Genomic DNA, 22,631 nt, shown 5'->3' on the forward strand with positions numbered 1-22,631 from the left:
AATAAAAACCTTGACTGCAGTTGAAGTCAAAAGTAAAAGTTGACATTGAATCATATCATTTTGGATATTTACGAGCTTGGGAAAAAGTAGGAGTTTTTTTTCCTAATGGGTGTAGTATGAAAACTTATTATCAAATTGGTATGGTTTCAAAAATATTTACCATTTTAGTATAAAACCTAATTAAATATTATATTTATAATATATAAAGACAAGAAAAAGGATTAGTTATCATCTGTTTTTTCATTATCATGTTCCTGTATTGAACAGACAATGATAATGATAGAGTTGATATCTAAATCTAACATAAGACGTTAAATATGATGATGGGTTGATGACACATCAACTTAAAATATAGCAGAAAAATCAAATTAAATTTATGGATTTTCAACTTAAGCATATTAACTCGTCTTTCGTTTATATAATGCCATATAAGAATGAATTTAAATAGTAAATGTACTTGCTAAGCAGAGTACTTGTACCACAAAGTGATGAAAGAATCTGAGCATGCAAAAAGAATTAAAGTTTGTTTGCTTATATTGAGCAGATTCAAGATGAAATCAAAAAAAAATAAATTTCATATAAATATATAGAGAAAAATAATTAATTTGTAATAACAATACATACCAAGAATCAGAACTATGACAGCTTAGGGAAGTTAGTATAAAAATATTTTTTACTTGATTAAAAATAATAGTCCTCATTCAATGTTGTGATATATTAGTACTTTGATCTGATGATGTTTCAATATACTCCGTACTTGAAATCATATGAGGAATATAAGGACTTTTATTAAGTTTTAAATATTAAATTGAAAAAAAACCGTAAATGTTATCTAAAAAGAAAACATAGGTCAGCAAAGTGATCCAATGATCACAATTTATTTTTCTTTTTCATCCAAAGGTTGTAACTTTTTTAGAAATAAATTTAAGTGGTTGTTTAATAGTTATTGTAGTTATTGGGAGATATAATGTTTAATTAGGTTTTATACTAAAAAGGTAAATATTTTCAAAACCATACCAATTTGGTAAATAAGTTTTCCCATTACACCTATTTGGAAAAAAACTCGAAAAAGTAGTAAGTTGAGTCTTAAAGGATACGATAAATGCGGTAAAGAATATGATCCCAAAAGTTTTTAGGACTGGCGGTGTATGTTTTTGGTAAAATAATGCTCATAAGATTTACGCGAGCTAAGAAAAAGGAGCATTTTTTATGGACAAGATAGTCGATAGAGCAGTACAAGTAATAGAATTTTGAGTATCTGGAGAAGTGGCGGGATAAAGAAAAGATGGAAAAAAAGGACTACTTATAAAGGATCAGCGCATACGAAAGATGGATTAAAAAACCTTTGTGATGAGATGTGTATCCTAAGAAAGTGCAAGGTACAGATCTCTGAGAAATTATAAACACAAGTTAACAACCTACTAGATATAACCCAAAGGTTGCTGTAGTAGCATAGAAATACAAACATACGAACGGAAGATGTAAATGTTTTTGCATCCCATGGATGTTTGAAAAGCAAGAAAGCCGCCATTAAGCAGCATCAAGCATCTTGAGCTAATCTCATTGTTGGTGAATCTAGTTTCAAAGCTTTTCATCAAGTTTTTGCATACTATGCTGCAATTTACAAACTTTTACTCATGTAGATGTTATCCGCATATACTATATATCATCTATTCGCTGCATCAAAGTTTGCCAAGGTTTTGAAAGGTTGCTGTTTTCTATTAATTACTTTACATCAACACTAAGTCAGCATGGAGCCATATATTTTGTGATATGAACAGTTGAAAGAACACTCATCTATTGGAATGCATCCACTGGATAGCAACCTAGAACACGAAGGAAACAGCAAAATTCCTGCAAGAATTATAGATAAAGAACTCATTGTTTGTACAAACAGATTAATCATCTTGCCATTTTTCAGGAGAAACACTAATTCTATTGACCCTCAAAAAGTCAAATATGGACTTTTCTGATAGTAGGAGTATTTTTGAACAGAAGTTATCAAACACAGGGCCGGTCTACAAGGGGGCAAAGTGGGCGACGGGCCGAGGCCCGGTTTTTTAGGGAGCCCGATTTTTTTTATTTTTATATTATATATATATATAATTAAAATCTATACCGGCTTTATAAAAAATAAAAAACTTACGCAGTCAACACAATTCGACAATTCTCAAGCAGTCAAGCGGTGCTCTGTGCCTCTGTCAAAGTGATCACATCATCTGATCATCACACAAATTGTCTTTTGTCCCTACTTTGCTTTAAGTTGCAGATAATATTTGTATTTTATGGAGATAATAATTAATTAACCTTATTAATGTTTAACTTTATTAGTTATTAATTATTATAAGAAAAAGGTTTAATATTTTATACAATTAACCATAGATATAATAAAATTTGTTGCGCTTAGCCTATAGACCCTTTTTTGACGCTCAGCCAATATCTATGAATCTTAAGGGACGACCCTGATTCAAACATACCATTTATTATTTCATATAATTCCACAAGCTTTTGTTTTAAGAGTTTTGAAGATGAAAATAACTCGTTTGACCCTTAAAAGTCCGCCCTCGTATTTTTTGGACTTGTATGGATTGTATTATATTATGAAGTTGAAATAGAAACAAATGTGAGTTGATTATCTCACATAACTCCATGTAAACTATCAAGTTTTTCTTAAAAAAAGACAAAATTCATATCAATTATTAGGATTTTTTTGTTTGACCTCAGAAGTCAACCAAAATTTCCCGTGGCTGTACACATGTTCCTAAATCAAAATTTATATACACACCATCTTAATCAAGCAGTAGGATGTCGTATACCTACCACGCCTCTCTTGTGTAATCGGTTTTTATGAGGAGAAAGATGATGTCTTTGTAATTGGATACAAAGAAAATAATATGAACCATGACCACAAACCTGCAGATGTCTAAGAGCATTTTGGGCACGAGGCTCAGCCATTGAAACTTCAATATCAATGTAAACGAAATAGTTGAAGTACATGTCACAATCACGTCAGATGTAAGCGATTAAAAAGCATCATCTACTGTCAACAAGATAAAATAAAACCAAATCTCAACAATTATCCCAGGAAGTCAACTCTAAAAAGTGAACTCACTTGGTTCTCCCTTTGATGCTATCATCGACGATTTTTAGTGGACGATTGGCCGGCTCTCGATCTATAATTAGATTTCGGAACAAAAGATTAGTCAAATGATTACTTTTAAGTAGAGGAGACAAAATAGGCATGTGGCTGGAGCTGACCCCCTAACAATATTTTTCTCATAAAAAAACTTTTGCAAGTAATAAATGAATTAAATGATAAAGATAACCCTAAACCTTTATCAGCAAAATAACATCCACCTGTAATATGTGAACATTAGATAGTATTTAAATGTCCTCCATTGAATGGGAGTCGACTATAAACTATCCATCTTTCTTGGATTCCTAGCAACCGTTGTACCAGTTTGACCCATTAAATCCATTTTACCTTTTTCCTTGTAGTTATTTTGTTACCGTTTGACCAGTTATCAAGACAATATAAACCAAACTGGCTTGTTTTCATAATGAGAGGGCTGACATTACCATCTCAACTTATAGTTAAAGTAGATCAGATTTAGACGAGAACTGGTACAAGTTACCTTTGATAAGTTGATATCCGAAAGAGAAAACACTGACAACGCTCTGAATAATACTCCGGGACCTTCTTCCAATGTGAAGACAATACTTGTCTCGAAAATGAAATTATTTTTTTCATCATTAATACTGACAAAGGATGTGGCATGAAAGATAAAGAATAGATCTTTACCTTATGGGGTTTGTTAGTTCCTAGGATTATAGGTTCTCTTGCTACTATTAGAAAACGAGTGATGTTATCTGAATCATTTTGGATTTTCTTTGAAAGAATGTTGAGCCCATATATTTCTGCTGCCCATTATAGAATAATGAAGGGAAATGGAATTGTAAATTTTGTGTATTAATTAAGAATGATTACAGGATACAAGATTATATATAAGATTATATATCAGAAAACTGAAATCTATATCTATTTATATCTATCAATTTAACCGCTTAAATATATATTTGAATACTAACTAATTTCTAACAACCTTTTAATATTTACACTTCTGACCCCTCTAGTTTCTAATCTTTCTAAAAATGACCTTAACTTCTATATACCCCCTCAAGTTGGAACCTCTTGTAGACCCAAGTTGTTGCTCAAAAATGAATGATGTGAAGAACCCAGAGCTTTAGTCATGATGTCTGCCAACTGGAAATGTGTAGGGATATATGCTGTTTGCAGAAAACCTTCTTGAACCTTGTCTCTTGTAAAGTGGCAATCAATATCCAAATGTTTAGTTCTGTCATGATAGCATGGATTAGCAGCTATTTGTTGAGCTGCTTTATTATCACAAAACAGAGTCAGAGGAACCTTAACAGGAATGTGTAAATCCTTCAACAAATAAGTAAGCCACACTAATTCACAAGTAGTAGCTGCCATACTTCTATACTCTGCTTCTGTGGAAGATCTTGAAGCAGTTGCTTGTTTCTTAGTTTTCCAAGAAACTAATGCATGTCCTAAGAAAATACAATAGCCAGTGAGTGATCTCCTTGTCATCAAACAAGAAGCCCAATCTGCATCACTAAAACCTGTGACCTTCAATTGTTGTTGTACAGGATAGAACAATCCCTTTGAAATGGTCCCTTTCAAATATCTTAACAAATGAACAGCAACCTGCATGTGAGGTTCTCTTGGTGAAGATACAAATTGACTCAAGTGTTGTACAACATATGATATATCTGGTCTTGTCATTGAAAGATATAACATCTGCCAATCAACCTCCTGTAAGATTCTAGTTCTAACAACAATTGGCCTTTATCAAGAGACAATTTACCATATGTGGGCAAAGGAAAACCAACTGGTTTAGCAGCAGTTAAACCAGCATCCTTAAGAAGATCTAAGGTGTACTTTATTTGATTCAAATAAGTCCCCAATTCATTTCTGCATAATTCTATGCCAAGAAAATACCTTGCTAAACCCAGATCTTTGATAGTGAATTTTCTATCCAAAGCCAATTTAATCTCTTTAATTTCACTATCATCATTCCCTGTGACAATTATGTCATCAACATATACCAAGATAGCAGTAAATAAGTCCCCCTTGGCTTTGACAAACAAAGAATAATCATGCTTAGACTGTTCAAAGCCTAATGAAGTAAGAAATTTTATCAGTTCAATATTCCATTGTCTAGAAGCCTGTTTCAAGCCATATAAGGATTTATTTAATTTGCAGACTTGGTTTGGCAATGCTTTGTGATAACCTTCAGGTGGAAACATGTATATTTCCTCATCAACAAATCCATGAAGGAAAGCATTATTTACATCAAGCTGATGTAAAGGCCATTCTTTTGCAGTAGCAATTGCAATCAATACTCTTACAGTTGCTGCCTTTGCAACTGGAGAAAAATTATGCTTGTAATCAGTCCCTTCTTGTTGATTAAAACCCTTGATAACCAACCTTGCCTTAAGCCTTTCAACTGTACCATCTGACAAATATTTTGTTTTGTAAACCCATTTTGAAGAGATTGCCTTATGATTAGAAGGCAAAGTGGTCAAACTCCAAGTATTGTTTTCTTTTAAAGCCAAAAGTTCCTTTTCCATCGCTTCCACCCAACCTTTATCTTGAACAGCCTGAGCATAAGTTGAGGGCTCAAAGTTGCTTAAAACATTTGCTAATGAAGCCACATAATCTGGAGGATAGTGCTCAAATTCCTCATTCTTGAATATTGGATAAACAGGGGAGACTTTAGAAGATTCATAAATTGCCATAGAAGCAATAGAATTTTTGCCTTTAGGTACAACAAAATCTTGTAACCATTTTGGTTGAACCACATTTCTATTTGATTTTCTCAAACAATTCTGGGTATTTGAAGAAGATGGTACAGGATTTTGTGGATCGCTAGTGGGAACAGATTGACCTATATTCGGTAAAACCTCACCAGAATCCTCACAAGATGTAGAAATATCACTTGAAATTGCATTAGTATGCAATCTATTTCCTTCATCTTCCAAAGTGACAAGATCAGTAGGGAAAATAGGTTTTGGATAAGCAGTGATCTGTGAAGAATTTTCTTTGAAAGGAAATTATGTTTCCTTAAAAAGCACATCCCTACTGTGGAAAATTTCTTTCGTAGAAAGATTATATAAAATATACCCTTTCTGACCAGGTGGATAGCCTAAAAACACACACTTAATTCCTCTTGGTTCCAACTTGTCTTTCTGAGGTTTAGTCACAGCAGCATAGCACAAACAACCAAACACCCTCAAATTATCATAATTTGGTGGACATTTATGAAAAAACTCATAAGGTGTCTTCCAGTTCAAGATTTTCATGGGCATCTTGTTAATGAGATAAGTTGCAGCTAAAACACAATGTCCCCAAAACTGTTTAGGCAATCCTGCAGTCAGCCTTAAAGTTCTAGCAGTGTCTAACAGATGTCTATGCTTTCTTTCAACTACAGCATTCTGTTGAGGTGTGTAAACCATGGATTTTTGATGTTAAATCCCTTGAGACCTCAAATATATCATGCACTCATTATTAACTATTTTAGAACCATTATCAGACCTTAAATATTTGGGTTTAGTGTGAAAATGATTTTGAACATAAGAAATGAAATTCTGAAGAACAGGGAAAACTTGGTCTTTTGTGTGCAAGGGATAGGTCCAAGTACTTCTAGTGAAATCATCAACTATGGTTAAGAAGTAATGAGCTCCATTTAGAGTAGAAACCTTGTATGGACCCCATAAGTCAACATGAATAAGCTCAAAAGGATTGTTAGTTCTAGAATGACTAACTGGGAAAGGCAATCTGTGTTGTTTGAATAAAACACAAGTTTCACAGAAAAAATTTGAGATATTAACATTTTTGTATTCATCAATGTGAATCAATTTGGATACAGAGGTATGACCTAGTTTATGATGAAACAAAGAAGCGTTAATTTGCTTACAAGTATTATTCAAGACTTTATTTACAAAAGAAGCTACAACAACAGAAAAAGAAGCAAGAGCAGAAGAAGATTGCCCTTTGCACACATAGAGATTTTTGGTGCCTTTGCCAACAGCTACAACCTTGTTAGTTGTAAGGTCCTGAAAAGCAAACCAGGACCCACCAAAAATGGCAATTAGGGGTTTTGAATTTAAGAGTCTACCAATAGACAACAAATTAATTTGGAAATCAGGAACATATAGCACATTAGTCAAGGTTAAAAAGGAATTAATTTTAACCTTGCCAATTTTAGTAACAAGTTTATGAGAACCATCAGGTCATTTGACTTTTATGGGATATTTAAGGTCTATAATGTCATGAAATAGTTCTAAATGAGGTGACATATGATCAGTGGCCCAGTGTCATTGACCCAATCCTTCTTAAAATCTATGTCAACAATGGAAACCAATGCTTGTAATCTGGCATGAAATGACATACCTGCATGTGGTTGACCAATTTTACCACAATCAGTATTCTGTCCCTCAATCACATGATTTCCTTTTAACATCTTCATCATCTCTGTACACACAGCAGCCACTAATTTCTGATCAATTGCTGATTTCTGATCACAATGAATCTCATTTTCATACTCCATGTCAAAAGGTGAATCCTTCTGACTTATGTCACCAAAATTGGTACTAATCTGTGCAACCATTCTTCCCTCTTTTTTGACCTTTTTTCGTTTGTACCAGTCTGGATATCCCAATCTCTCAAAGCATTGTTCATACAAATGACCAGTTTGTTTGCAGTGAGTACAAAAAGGTTTCTCTCCCTTATTATCACTAGACACAAACTTCTTGAAATTCTGATTTCCTTTATTTGCATTATTGGCAAAAAATGCAGTGTGATCAGGAGTGTGGTGAGTGACTTGTTTTTGTTTCTCTACTTGTTGAACTATATAATATGCCTTATTTATGGTTGGAAGAGGATCCATGGACAAGATTTGATTCCTAACAGACTCATAGTCATCATTAAGCTTCATAAGGAATTGCATCAACCTAGACCTGCTTTCAATTTCAGCGTACTTATCCATGATCTTACAAGTACATTCTCCCATTTTGCCACAAGTACAAACTGGTATTCCATTCAAGCTATGCAATTCATCCCAAAACTTCTTCATTTTATTATAGTAAGCAGCAATAGACATATTACCTTGAGTAACTCTGCTCAATTCCCTTTCAGTGTGAAAGATGAGAGGTCCATTACTTTGACCATATCTTTCTTCAATTTCTGTCCACAATTCCTTAGCAGATTGAGCATACAAAAAAGCTTCAGACAATTCTGCAGTCATAGAGTTCAACAACCAACATGTAACCATGTAATCACATCGAGTCCATCTTCCATAATCTGCATGAGAAGCAACTGGTTTGGTTAGGGTTCCATCAATGAACCCTATCTTCAATTTGGCTCCAAGAGCCATTTTCACTGTACGACTCCATCCAAGAAAATTGGTTCCATTAAAAGGAGTGTTGGTGAGAACCATTCCTGGATGATCAGAATTAGCAAGATGCAGCGGATCATTAACTAAACCATCAGCATTAGTCGCCATGAATGATTTATTGAAATTTTTAATACTATGAATATAAAAGTAATTTCGTTCGAATTGAAACCCTAGATTCAATTCAAGAACAAGAAATGGATTAAAATTGGGGAAAACTGCCTAAAAAACAGAAGAAAGACGAATCGATCAAGCTACGATCATCAATTCAAACGAATAACGACAGCAAGTAGCTTATCGTGATGACGATGATCAAGATCTGCCATTAACGACCTTCATTTCTCTGATACCATATAGAATAATGAAGAAGGGAAATGGAATTGTAAATTTTGTGTATTCATTAAGAATGATTACAGGATACAAGATTATATATCAGAAAACTGAAATCTATATCTATCTATATCTATCAATTTAACCGCTTAAATATATATTTGAATACTAACTAATTTCTAACAACCTTTTAATATTTACACTTCTGACCCCTCTAGTTTCTAATCTTTCTAAAAACGACCTTAACTTCTATACCCATGAACTAGCAATTGCTCCAATGTATCGTATACCATTAGAGGCTACAATCTATTTTAGATATTAAAGCAGTGCTATTATGACCCATTTAGTTATGTCAATTATAAAGGGTTATGTTTATCTTTAAAGGGTTCAACAGGTAACACATAATCAAGCTAAAAAGATAACGATTCGAACAGGTTGCCAAGAGTGTGTTTTAAATGTGTGCAACCTCCTAAATTGCTTCGTTCAAGAAATTTGGTTATTATTGTAATCACTTGTGTGATCTCATTTGACACATCAAGTACAAAAAATAGAATAGAAAGCGTTACACGGGTTACCCCGAACCTCTATGCTAAATATCAGGCGTTTGGACCTGAACCCTATTTTCACCAATCACCCAACCTGCCTAAACCACCCAATTTTCAACCTCTATTGAACTGAAAAACAATGAAACGAAAGTGTATACATCGGATCTTTAGAAGTTACCTTAGCGGCACCAGCAGTATCTTCAGTAGTAACTTTAACCACATCCAACCTGTTTAACATAATCTTACATTGATCAAGTGGCGCATATCAGATACAATTTTCAAATCTTCACTCAAAATTCAGCATCAGTTAAGAATACCACATTAATCTTTCATATTAACCAGAGGATGGCTTAAAACGCATTTCAATTCCTCTTTTCGCACTCCAGGCAATCCCAGGAGGCAGTGATTAACAATGAGCTGCACTTCTCCTACAATGTGTAGCCTATGACCAAGGAATAGATCATAATTTCTGTGAACACTTCCGCTTACAGAATTCTCAATTGGAACCACTGCTTTGTCCACTAACCACAACTCGACTGCCTGAAAACCATAACAATTTTAAGGTAAAAGTAAATATCACACACCCGAAAGAGCACAAATTGAGAAATGTATAAACTACCTTAAATACAGATTCAAAATCTTCCCAGGGGACCGTCTCACAATTTGGATATGCTTTTACAGCAGCAGCCTCGCTATTCGCTCCTGGTCCACCCTGTATGTATCATTAAAATATAAGCATAAGAATGATAGTTCTTTGATTGTGGGTCTTAAGATGCACCCTTTGAAAGTATTATTGTGACATCTTATCACGAGAAGTAGCCAGTTAGTTGTAATAGAAAGGCTTGCAAGAGATTCTGTTTGGATGTGTGCATCTGCTTTTAGAAACGATATCTGGGTATATTTTTGTGAAAATTAGAGACATGTTGAGTAAGGGGATTAAAAGTTAAGAACAAGAGCACACAGTCATTTTGTATAACCTGCATATGATCACAGCTTCTGATATTTAACAGATTATCCAAATCTAATTATATCACCCGCATATGATACCAGATTCAAGGAAAGGAGTTATTTTTTCAAAACAATAAAAACTGATTAGTGACACTTCAAGATGCAATATCAAATAATCTATTTGAGAATACAAATCAACACACCCCCTTGGACTTATCAGTGTGGATACGACTTTACGGAAAAACATTTAAAAAAATAACAGTTCACACAATTTGAATGAACGGTTGTCGGCTTGTATGTCTTATTCGCTTATAAAAAGAAAAAGAAAAAACAAACTAAACTTCTATGTGGAGTCATGGGTCGATGGACATATGCAGATTGTTGACCTACTTATCATTCAATATTTACTTGAAACTTCCATTACTATGTGATGTATGTGCAATAAAAGATTGTAGATTGTAACAGATACCTTGTATGCAATTCGTATCTTCGAGCCATCACTATTAGAGGATATAAGATCCGTTGACGATAAGGGTTCTACAATCAAAACATATTTCGTGAGAATGGATATAACACGAATATATAAGCAAATATAGTATATGCATATTAAAGACAGACCATTTTCTTATAGACACATACTCTTGCAACCCAACACTTCACTGATATATACACACATGTAGATAGTCATTTAACGCACATTGGAAAACTCTAAAAGCAAATCATTTCTTGCAATATACTACATAGTTGTCACCTTATGACATAAAAATGCACCTGGAATCACTAATAATTTTGAAGCTAAGATCAGCTTTCATGCCATCCAAAATAATATACAGTAATTTCTTTATAAGGCTAACATAATGTGCTCAAAGGGGATGTATTCTAAAAGGGAATTCCGGTACGGATTGTAATCAACACATTTCTCCTGCCTATAGATTTTTGTTATCAACTGTTATTAAAAATCACATACTAAATACATAATTTGAATCTCTCTTTTGACATCAAAAGCAAAAAGTGTAGCTTTTTTTCAATAAAATGACATATGAATTAGTCTAAAGTCAAAACCCCAAATGAAATGCAATTGACTTAATTACATTTCCATCTTATAGGCACAATAATTTAGGCAATAGCAAAAGCAACCAACCATCTGAATAGAGAGGGTTCTATTTATGTTACCCGGGACCAATGTAGTTTTGACAGAGGTAAAGTTACTTGGTAAATAATTGAAAATTTGAAATCTTTATGAAATTTGGCAATCTTGGTATCATCATCAGTATTTCTTCCAGCTTCTAAGTTTAAAGGCAAATCCGAAGGCTTTTCGTCTTCTACATGAGGTTTAGTTTGAGAAAACTTTGTGCTAAAACAACCCCATTTCCATAATGTAGCAGCATTTACCATAAAATCATTACTCAAAACACCCACTTGAGAATGAGTGTGACTGGCAGTAACACAATTGGATACAACTTTCAAATATCCTTTTTTTAACTATTAATTTTCAGGTTTTTGAGGAAAATGGAAGTGGGTTTGAGGGACACTGTCCAATTCTTAAATGTGTTTTTATAGCTACTGTTAAAAGGATTAATCTTATTCTTAAGATTGTTTTAATTTGTACTTATGACATGATTAGTAAATATGCAGGACTTAAAGGACTGAAGCAAATTCATATTTAAGTACAAGGACTGGAGCTGTTGATAAAAAAGAAAGAAGGACTAAATAAGATAAAAGAAGAGAGAAGAGAGTTGTTTCTGTCAACACTCCAAACATGCCTAGTATATATACATCGTTATGAACCATTAGGGTTCATCACCTGAAGATCGATATTTTCTGGTTTCTCTCAATTTGTTAATCTGCTCTATAATTTTTTTCGAATCAATTTAGATTGATTGTAATAGAACACATAACATATAGTTGTGTGAATCTCACCTGATTAGCAGTGGAGATTGTATTAATAATAATAATATCATCAAATCAATTAAGATTGATTTGATCTTGAGATTGATCTGAGTATAAATATTGTGGATTATTGAAGATATTCTGTTTCTGTTCATCGTATCAGAGCGGCGTATCATCATTCGATCACCGTTCGGATTATTTTTTCCTTTTCGATCGAAGAAAAAATTAGGGTTCGGGGTTTTGTGTGGTTTTTTTGGGTAATTTCGGTTTTAATCTTCATTCTCTGAAGATTAATTGTGTAGATCTTGTTGATTTCTTCGGTCTGCTTGTTCAATCGACTAAGTGAATCGTATTGACAAGTAGATCTCATCTTCCACTGATTCTTCTTTCTCTGATAGCACTGTTTGTATTCTTCTTCCTTATCTCTTTTATTTTTCCAATGTGTTTACAATAAAAAATAAATAAATTTTGTTTTCTTTCATTTATCTCTCATAAAACCATTCGTGTTAAACTTGACCTATCTCCGTGAGAGGTGTGGAATCCTGTCCCTGGCACGTTTGTGAGTGAAAGTTATTTTTTACGATTTTAAATATATATATATATATATATATTTTTTTCTTTCTGCTTTTTAGGTTATATTTCTGTTGCTAATTCGTATTGTTTTTAGTTGATTGATTGGCTGTTCATTAAGTGTGTTTTTGTTGCATTGTTCTCTGATTCTTTAATTGCTCTTGTTAATTGAGATTAATTGTTCTTGATAACTGCAATTATTTGAGTTTCTTTGCTTCAAAATGGATGATGATAATGTAAATGGTTTTGCATATGTATATGAAGAATCTGAAATCAGTGATGATACTATTACTAAATTAGTAAATTGGATTTAGGAAGTCCTTTACATTTGCATCCTAATGATTCTAGTACTTTATCTATTGTTTCAATAAAACTTAAAGGCACTGAAAATTATCAAATATGGAGTTGTGCTATGCTGCTTGCTTTAGGGGCTAAAAATAAGGTAGGTTTTATTGATGGATCTTGTAGAAGGTCTAATGTAGATGAAGTACTTGGTAGGCAATGGGATAGATGCAATGCTGTTGTTATGTCTTGGATTTTAAATTCTATTGATGAAGAGTTATATTTGGGATAAATTTTTAGTAGAAAAGCTTATCTTGTTTGGAAAGAATTGAAAGAAACTTATAATAAGGTAGATGGATCTGTTATTTTCAATTTACATCATAAAATTAATTCATTGTGTCAAAATGGTATGCCTCTGTCTGATTATTACCATAAACTAAACGCTTTGTGGAAACAATTTGATGCTTTAGTTCAGTTACCTAGGTGTACTTGCCATGCTGCTCAAGATTTTTCTAAACATACTCAATTGTTGAAGCTTATGCAGTTTTTAATGACTAAAGATCCCATTCCTGATCTCAAAACTGCTTATTCTATTCTTTCTAGAGATGAGTCTCATAGAGGTGTATCTTCTTCAAATCAAAAATCACAAACTACTGCTTTTCTTTCTAAAGTTAATAACAATAAAAGTTTTCCTTTATCAAATAATTTCTTCAAATATAATAAAGGAAATTCTTCTCAAACACCTTCTAAAGGTCCTACAGTAGTTTGTGAACATTGTGGTTTTAATGGACATACAATTGAAAAATGTTTTAAACTAATTGGTTACCCTCCTGAGTTTGGTAAGAAAAGGAATGCTGGATCTCAAAATGGTAATAAGAGGTTTTCTAGTAAATTTTTTGCTGCTACTTCTTCTTCTTCTCCTACCTTTACAGAAGAACAGTTATCCAGGATTGTCTCTCTAATTAAAGAAAATTCTGAGTCTTCCAATAATCCTAATGCAAATATGGCAGGTGGGTTTTGTAACAATAGCAAGATTTTTAATTCTAATTTTAACAAGTTTTTTTGTTCTAATATTAAAAATCATTCTAAACTTGTTAAAAAGGATTGGATAAGTGATTCTGGTGCTAATAATCATATTACTTATACTGAATAGAACATGGTTGATATTATTGATGTTTCAAGTTTAAAAACTAAAGTATCTCATCCTAATGGCACATTTGCATATATTCAAAAAATTGGAAATCTTCAATTAACTGAATATTTAACTTTGTATGATGTGTTAGTTGTTCCTGAATACTGTGTGAGTCTTATGTCTGTGTATAAAGTTGCCAAACATAGTAAAATGCTTATTGCTTTTGATGAGAATCTGTGTTATGTAATGCAACAGGGTTTGAATTCAATGACAGTTCTAGGAACTGGTAAACAAAGTGAAGGTCTTTATTTCATTGTAGAGGATTTAAAAGGTATTCCTAGGCAGATTACTTGCAATGTGTCTAAGTTTACTTGGCATTGTAGATTAGGTCATCCTGCTGACAATGTGTTATCTAAATTGCATTCTACTCTTCTTTTTAAACATGTTGATAATACAGTTTGTGATGTGTGTCATGAAGCAAAACAGACTAGAAATCCTTTTCCTGTTAGTGATCATAAAACCACTTATCTTGGTCAACTTGTGCATTTAGATGTGTGGGGTCCTTACAGGGTTATTGGAAGAGGTGGTTTTAGATTTTTTCTTACTATTGTTGATGACTTCACTAGGACAGTTTGGGTTTAGCTTCTGAAGTCTAAAGATGAAGTTTTAAATAATGTAACTATTTTCTTTAATCTTCTAAAAAATCAGTTTAGTCAAACCATTAAAACTTTAAGAAGTGATAATGGAACAGAGTTTATTAATCAAGCCTTTAAAACTTTTGTTGAGACAAATGGTATTGTTCATCAAACCTCTAATGTTCACACTCCTCAACAGAATGGGGTGGTGGAAAGGAAACATAGACATTTGTTAAATGTTGCTAGGGCTCTTATGTTTCAGGGGGAATCCCTCTTAATCTATGGACTGAATTTATTCTAATTGCTACATATTTGATTAACAGATTGCCCTCTTCTGTGCTTAATGGAAAGTCCCCTTATGAGTTAATTTTTGGCCACATTCCTAATCTCTCTCACTTAAGGTAATTTGGTTGTTTATGTTTTTCAAAAAATCTTAATAATTTTGACAAATTTTCAAGTAGAACAACCAAGTGTGTCATGTTAGGATATTCATCTTCAAAAAAAGGTTATAAACTGCTTTCTTTAAATGATAAGTCTATTTTTGTGTCAAGAGATGTTAAATTTTTTGAAAATGTTTTTCCTTTAAAATCTAATAAAAATTTAAATACAACTTCAAAAAATTATTTTTCTGAACAACTTAATTTCTTTGATGAAAATGAATATCCTGATCCTCCCAATGATGAAGAGGGAGATAGTGGTAGTAATCCTAAAAGTGATGGCAGTACTTCTCACTCTGGCAGTGTACCTGGTAACTCTACCAGTGAAAGTACAACAACACTTGAGGATGTTAATGATAATAACTCTGAGGGAAACAATGAAGATCAGAATATTTTTTTGAATCAAAATTTTGATAATCAAAATGAGGATAATGATCCTAATGTTAATGATATTATTCAACCTTTGAGAAGGTCTGAAAAAACTTCTGTTTTTCCTAGTAACAAGTATAAGGATTTTGTTGTCAATAGTAGTGTCAAATATGGTTTGGAAAAATTTGTATGTTACACTGCTTTAACTAATACTTGTGTGTCTTTTATTTCTGAGTTAAATAAGAGTACTGAACCTCAAAAATATAGTGAAGCTTGTAAACACACTGTTTGGGTTGATGCTATGAATAAAGAAATAGAAGCCTTATATAGAAACAATACTTGGGAATTGACTGAGTTGCCTAAAGGTAGAGAACCTATTGGGTGTAAATGGATTTACAAAATCAAATACAAGTTTAATGGAGAAATAGAAAGATATAAAGTTAGGCTTGTAGCTAAAGGTTATAGTCAAAAGGAAGGTGTTGATTTTGATGAAACCTTTTCACCTGTGGTTAAAATTGTTACTGTTAGATGCTTAATTACTCTAGCTGTTCAAAATAGTTGGAGTCTTTATCAACTTGATATTAAAAATGCTTTCTTATATGGTGATTTATATGAAGATGTTTATATGCAACCTCCTGAAGGGTTTTCTGATATTAATGATAGTAGAGTTTGCAAATTGAAAAAATCTTTATATGGTCTTAAACAAGCACCTAGATAATAGAATGCCAAATTGACTGAAGCTTTAGTTAATAATGGTTTTATTCAAAGTAAAAGTGAATATTCTTTGTTTACTAAAGATAGTAATGGTGTGTTTATTGCTCTTTTAGTATATGTTGATGATATCATTGTTACTGGCAATAATGATAATGAAATTAAGAATTTTAAAGAGTATTTGAAAACTCAATTTCAAATCAAAGATTTAGGAATATTGAAATATTTCCTTGGTATTGAGGTAATTAAGACTAAAAAGGGTTTATGTTTAAATCAAAGAAAGTATTGCTTAGATCTTTTGTCTGACTATGGTTTGTTAGCTGGTAAACCTGTTCATGTACCTCTTGATCCCAATGTGCATTTGTCTAGTGAAGCTTCTAATCTTGATCCTGTTCTGGATAATATTACTGAATACCAAAAATTGATAGGAAAATTAATTTACCTCACTCATACTAGACCTGATATTGCTTATACAGTTCATTGTTTAAGCCAATTTATGCATAAACCTCTTAAGTCTCACCTTAAGGTTGCTATAAGAGTTTAGAAATACTTGAAAAATGCTCCTGGTAAGGGTATTTTTGTATCAAAAGCTGATCATATGTCTGTACAAGCCTATGTAGACTCTGATTGGGCAAAGTGCATTTCTAGCAGAAGGTCAGTTACTGGTTATTGTATTTTCTTTTGTGGTTCTCTTGTGTCTTGGAAAAGCAAGAAGCAAAACACTATTTCAAAATCATCTACTGAAGGTGAGTATAGGGCTATGGCTTCTGTCACATGTGAAATCATTTGGATTGTGAAAATTTTACAAGATTTACATGTTTCAAATGTACTTCCTATAATAGTGTTTTGTGATAACAAATCAGCAATTAAGATTGCTTCCAATCCAGTTTTCCATGAAAGAACAAAGCATTTGGAAATTGACCTTCATTTTGTGAGGGAAAAAATTCTTGCAGGAGTAATTAAAACTGAGGAAATAAATGCAGCAGACAATGTTGCTGATATCTTAACAAAAGGATTAGACACAAAAGCTCATGATTTTTTATGTCAAAAAATGGGAATGGTCAATTTGTTTAAACCTGTTAGTTAAGAATAAGATTAAGGGGGGATGTTAAAAGGATTAATCTTATTCTTAAGATTGTTTTAATTTGTACTTATGGCATGATTAGTAAATATGCAGGACTTAAAGGACTGAAGCAGATTCATATTTAAGTACAAGGACTGGAGCTGTTGATAAAAAAGAAAGAAGGACTAAATAAGATAAAAGAAGAGAGAAGAGAGTTGTTTCTGTCAACACTCCGAACATGCCTAGTATATATACATCGTTATGAACCATTAGGGTTCATCACCTGAAGATCGATATTTTCTGGTTTCTCTCAATTTGTTAATCTGCTCTATAATTTTTTCTGAATCAATTTAGATTGATTGTAATAGAACACATAACATATAGTTGTGTGAATCTCACCTGATTAGTAGTGGAGATTGTATTAATAATAATAATATCATCAAATCAATTAAGATTGATTTGATCTTGAGATTGATCTGAGTATAGATATTGTGGATTATTGAAGATATTTTGTTTCTGTTCAGCTACATTAAAGAACATGCGCTGACGGTGGGCACAAAATAAAAGACTAGTCACAACTCACAATACTCGTTTTATTGCCTTTCTATATCGGTTTCTTTTTTTTTTCTTCTTTCCCAACATATCGGTTTATTTTCTTTCTTTTATTGTTCTTTTTTTCGTTCCAAATATAAATAAAGAAAATAATTAGGTTAATAATTGATGAAAAAATTTCATATATGCCATTGTTAAGTTATAAAATTCATTATGGTGTTCAAAGATGGATCAGAGAAATTAAACATCGACAAAAAAGATTTTCGACTTAAAATTATGAGGGCACCATGAACCAAAAGCATACAAACGTACACTAGGGAGAATGGAAGATACCTGCGTAATGTGGCGACGGTTGAGGTGTGACGACGACGACTGGGGTGGGGCGGCCGTTGATGGTAGTAGCAACGTCGACGTCGTTACAAACACTGTCGTTATGCTGTAAATTATTTCATTAAGGGTATTATAGGCATATTAAGTGAATATATTCAAATTTATGATCGTTTTGATAGATGTAAGTTTTTATTTTTGAGAAAATGTAAGAAAGTCAAATGTTTTATCTATAATTCTTTATAAAAATTATCACACCCTTCATTTTTAAAAATAGTTACACAATAGTTACATACAGAATTACTAAATTACCCTTAATAAACATCCACTAGACAACCACTTGACACCGCCACTATCAACAATAGTACTATCACCGACACCACTAAACCGTCTTGCCAATACCTTGCTCGTAATATAATATAGATATATATACATGGCTTAATCAACTTTTTAAGTTGTATATTTAGGCCCATTGTTTTAAACCTATGAATCATTTTCGTTTTTGTAATTATCAATCTGCCTTATATATATTTTCCTCATGGTCTAATGCGAAATGCGAGTAGGCTAAAATGCATAACATCTTTTCTGTGACATCCATTTATATTTTGAGAAATGATTGATGATTAAAAAGTTTATAGACAAAATAAAAAAGGTTTTAAATTTGAAGGAATTTACAAAAACTATAAAATGTTATGTTCTGAGGATAACTTTTCATGTCCAAAGGGGGTTGGCATTGGATGGATTATGGACGAGTGGTGGTGTCAAAATGAGTGGTTAGACCACGCACTCCATAATCCATTTTCTTCCAATCATTACATATGATCTGACTTTATTTTTGTTTTTAAGTTTACTTTTTATTAAATACTAGTGAGTGGTGAAGTGAGTGGTCGGATGCCGACAAAATTCGGATGAGTGGTGAGTGAGTGGTGAGTGAGTGGTGGAGTTGAGGTGACATAATATGATTGGTGAAAAGTGAGTGGTGAAAAAATGAGTGGGAGGTGGGTTGCCATCCCCCAAAGGGGGAGGGAGCTGAAAGGTTCAACCCTCTCATCTTCCTTCAAATAACCAATCAAATTACTTCACCTCATTTCAACATTTCAACCTTTTTTTCAATCTTTTTAGTGGCAACCGAAACTTTCAACATTTTCTTTAAAATTTTTATTATTTATCTTTAACATTAATAATTTTGCATTTTAAACCTTTCAAGAATATAGTTAACCAAATTAATATTATTGCCATCATTTCATCATTAACTTGATCATTATTCATTTCTTTAGAACACATTCGAGTCATATCTTTGTGATATTATTACTTATCTTTGTGATATAGCCGGAACATTTGTAATGATATCTTAATTGATATTCCACGATGATCAAATGGAAATCCTACCAATGCTAACATCTTTTCCAACGTTTAACGTAGGTCTCATAATTACATTTATGTGATTAGTGAGTTAACGAGAAGTCTAACTGTGACCTCGGATATTTCCTAAAAAGTCTTTAAGGATAATAGATTGTGGTTGTCGAACGCTTCGGCTGTACTAATCATGATTTATATTCTTTGAAGCAATCTTGTGGTTGAAAAGCCGCAGACCGAACTATGTTAGAGGATTGCTTTGTGCATATCTCAATGATACATAGGAAATCCAAAAAATGTTATACATTTCTATCGGTCATTTCATTAATCATTTTGATTTTTGAATATGTTAACGGATCATTCTTATCCGGTTTCATTTCTCATCTCACAAACACAAAAAACACTAACACCGTGCTATAATGTTTATACCAACAACTTCAACCTTACATTTTAGTCACCTCTAGGATTCTTTGGGTTGGGCTAATGATTTGGGTTGATGTTTTGATGGTCAATATTTCTCCATGTGCACAAAATCTAGTTTTGATTCATGATTATTTCTTTTGATATTTTATCAATCAATGTTTGCATAATGACATTGGTTTACAACTTTGTCATTATGAGGGGGAGAAAATATTATGATTGATTGGGGAAGAAATAAGAATAATTGATATGGATAGCAAGGAGAAAAGTTGAGAAAAGTTTGTTTGGTTGTTTCAAAAGGTTTATCTTTCAAAGATGAGAAGATCAAGATATTCATGATGTCAAAGATTTTCGCTATATTTCAGTCAATTGAGCTCAGATTTTCACTAGATCTTAGTTGATTGAGATCTTGGCTTGAAAAAGAAAATCTACATTGATTCCAAAGATAAGAATGAGACCGGAGATGAAAGGATATTCTCTCAAGATGGTACAAAATGTACAAAGATGCTCCAAAAAGGTTTATACTCATGAATGGAGGGGGAGCATGATTACATCATAACAGACTTATTCAAACTTCATTCAAATGTTTACTCTCCAAAGTGTTCAAGTCGATGTGACAAAGATCGAAGCTTAAAAAGTTGAAAGATTGGTTAGAAGATTCAAGTCAAAGAAGTAAAGCTTCAAAAGAGTCTTCATCAACATACTTCATTCAAGATCTTCAAGTCATACAATAATATTTTTTCAAGAAAGCATAAAGACTTGTTCGACTTCATTATCCTTTTTCAAAAAGCTCCAATGCATACATAAAGGGGGAGAGTACATATTCATGAAACTTCTTGGAATGAGAAGAAGTTGAAATTCCTCAAGAATTGAAGATTGAAGAATCAAAGCCAAGTTCATACCTTCCGCATTTCAAAAGACAACTCTGATTCATGATTCAACAATCCTCAAAGATTCAAGACACACACATATTCTTTATTCTCTGTTCAAAAGAACATTGAGAATCATCACATGATTTAACTTCAAGAAGTCCAAGACCAAGACTGAATCAAGTTCTCCAAAGACGAAAGAGAAAGCTTTGAAGACTTGTTTCAACAAACCAATTGTCTTTACCACCGGGCTCATCAAATTCATTCCTACAAGACAACATAACACGTACTTTATTCATTACAATATATCACTAAGGGGGAGAATGTTAGAAATCCAAAAAATAGTGATAAATTATAATTTAGATTAGTGGACTTACTTGTTGTTAAGTCATAGATGTATGATCACTAAAGTTGAGGGACTAAATGTGATAATTAGCATAGGTATGTAATTAGACTATAAATACCCTCACACCTTAGAGATCATAACAAGCTTGGAACCTTTAATCATTTCATTCCTGTAACAATTTACACACACATTAATTCCAATCATCCACTTTCTCTCTCAAAACACACACTCCCACACCAAGAACACACACTCTATTTCCATGTATTTGGTTGTCCAGTTTATCTTCTTAACGATTCCAGTCAGTTGGGAAAGTTTGATGCAAAAGCTGACGAAGGTGTTTTTGTGGGCTATTCAGATATAAGAAAGGCCTATAGAGTTTATAATTATAGACTCCAAAAGGTACATGAGACAATTCATGTCACATTCGATGAATCAAATGAAGCAATAAATAAACGACCAAGCCTTGATTTATCTCCAGTTGTCCTAGTTGATTTTGGTGTATCTGATCATGTCATCATTCAGTTTCTACACCAAAAGATGTTTCCAGTCACCAAGACTTGGAACCAGTTGCACAGAAGAAAAGCTCCAGTGACACTTCATTCGATCCCTCCATCAGTTTTAATCTAACACATAAACTGGTGATTGGATCATCTAGTACATGCTACAACAACATCAGAACCAATCCAAACCTCTCTAGTTCTTCAAGATATACCTTTGTTTGAAGATAATCATGTTAATACTCCAGTTAACACTGATGATGAAGTCGAAGTAGTTTGGGTTGATCCCTCTCCAGTTGCTACAGCTATTAAAGATCGTCAGGTGACTTGCACTGATGTTATGCTATATCAACCTAGTCAATACACTAAATGGACTTCAGCTCATCCAATTGAGCAAATTATTGGGAATCCAGATAGTGGGGTTTAGACTAGAAGAGCCACAAGTGAACAATGCTTGAACGTCACCTTCTTATCACTAATTGAACCGAAGAAGATTGACGAGGCTTTGGCAGATCCAAGCTAGGTTGAAGCTATGCAAGAAGAGCTCAACCAGTTCGAAAGGAACAATGTTTAGGAACTTGTTCCTTGTCCTCCAGGGTTAAAGAAAGAACCCATTGGTACGAGGTGGGTCTACCTAAACAAGATGGATGAAGATGGCAACGTTGTTAGAAACAAAGCCAGATTGGTTGCCAAGGGTTATTATCAAGCAGAGGGTGTTGATTTTGATGAAACTTTTGCTCCAGTTGCAAGACATGAAGCCATTATAATATTCTTGGCTTATGCAGCTCATTTGCAATTTAAAGTCTTCCAGATGGATGTCAAAAGTGCATTCCTGAATAGAACATTGGAAGAAGAAGTGTATGTTAAGCAAACAC

The 22,631-nt window shown here is 32.9% G+C and overlaps 1 protein-coding gene across 1 annotated transcript; it reads right to left on the reverse strand.

The window, feature by feature from the left end:
• Nucleotides 1-1,330: 1,330 nt before the first annotated feature.
• Nucleotides 1,331-11,695, reverse strand: LOC122597028 (arogenate dehydratase/prephenate dehydratase 1, chloroplastic-like). The gene is made up of 12 exons (XM_043769667.1): nt 11,529-11,695; nt 10,770-10,848; nt 9,972-10,064; nt 9,688-9,892; nt 9,531-9,607; nt 9,071-9,113; nt 5,513-5,524; nt 3,803-3,921; nt 3,629-3,725; nt 3,113-3,173; nt 2,914-2,995; nt 1,331-1,854 (listed from the first exon to the last, which is right to left on the reverse strand). Exons 1-12 carry the CDS (start codon nt 11,693-11,695, stop codon nt 1,798-1,800), a joined length of 1,092 nt encoding a protein of 363 aa, XP_043625602.1. The 3' UTR covers nt 1,331-1,797.
• Nucleotides 11,696-22,631: the final 10,936 nt, after the last annotated feature.

The sequence above is a fragment of the Erigeron canadensis genome, chromosome 4 (genome assembly GCF_010389155.1).
Source record: "Erigeron canadensis isolate Cc75 chromosome 4, C_canadensis_v1, whole genome shotgun sequence".
NCBI classification, from domain to species: Eukaryota; Viridiplantae; Streptophyta; class Magnoliopsida; order Asterales; family Asteraceae; genus Erigeron; species Erigeron canadensis.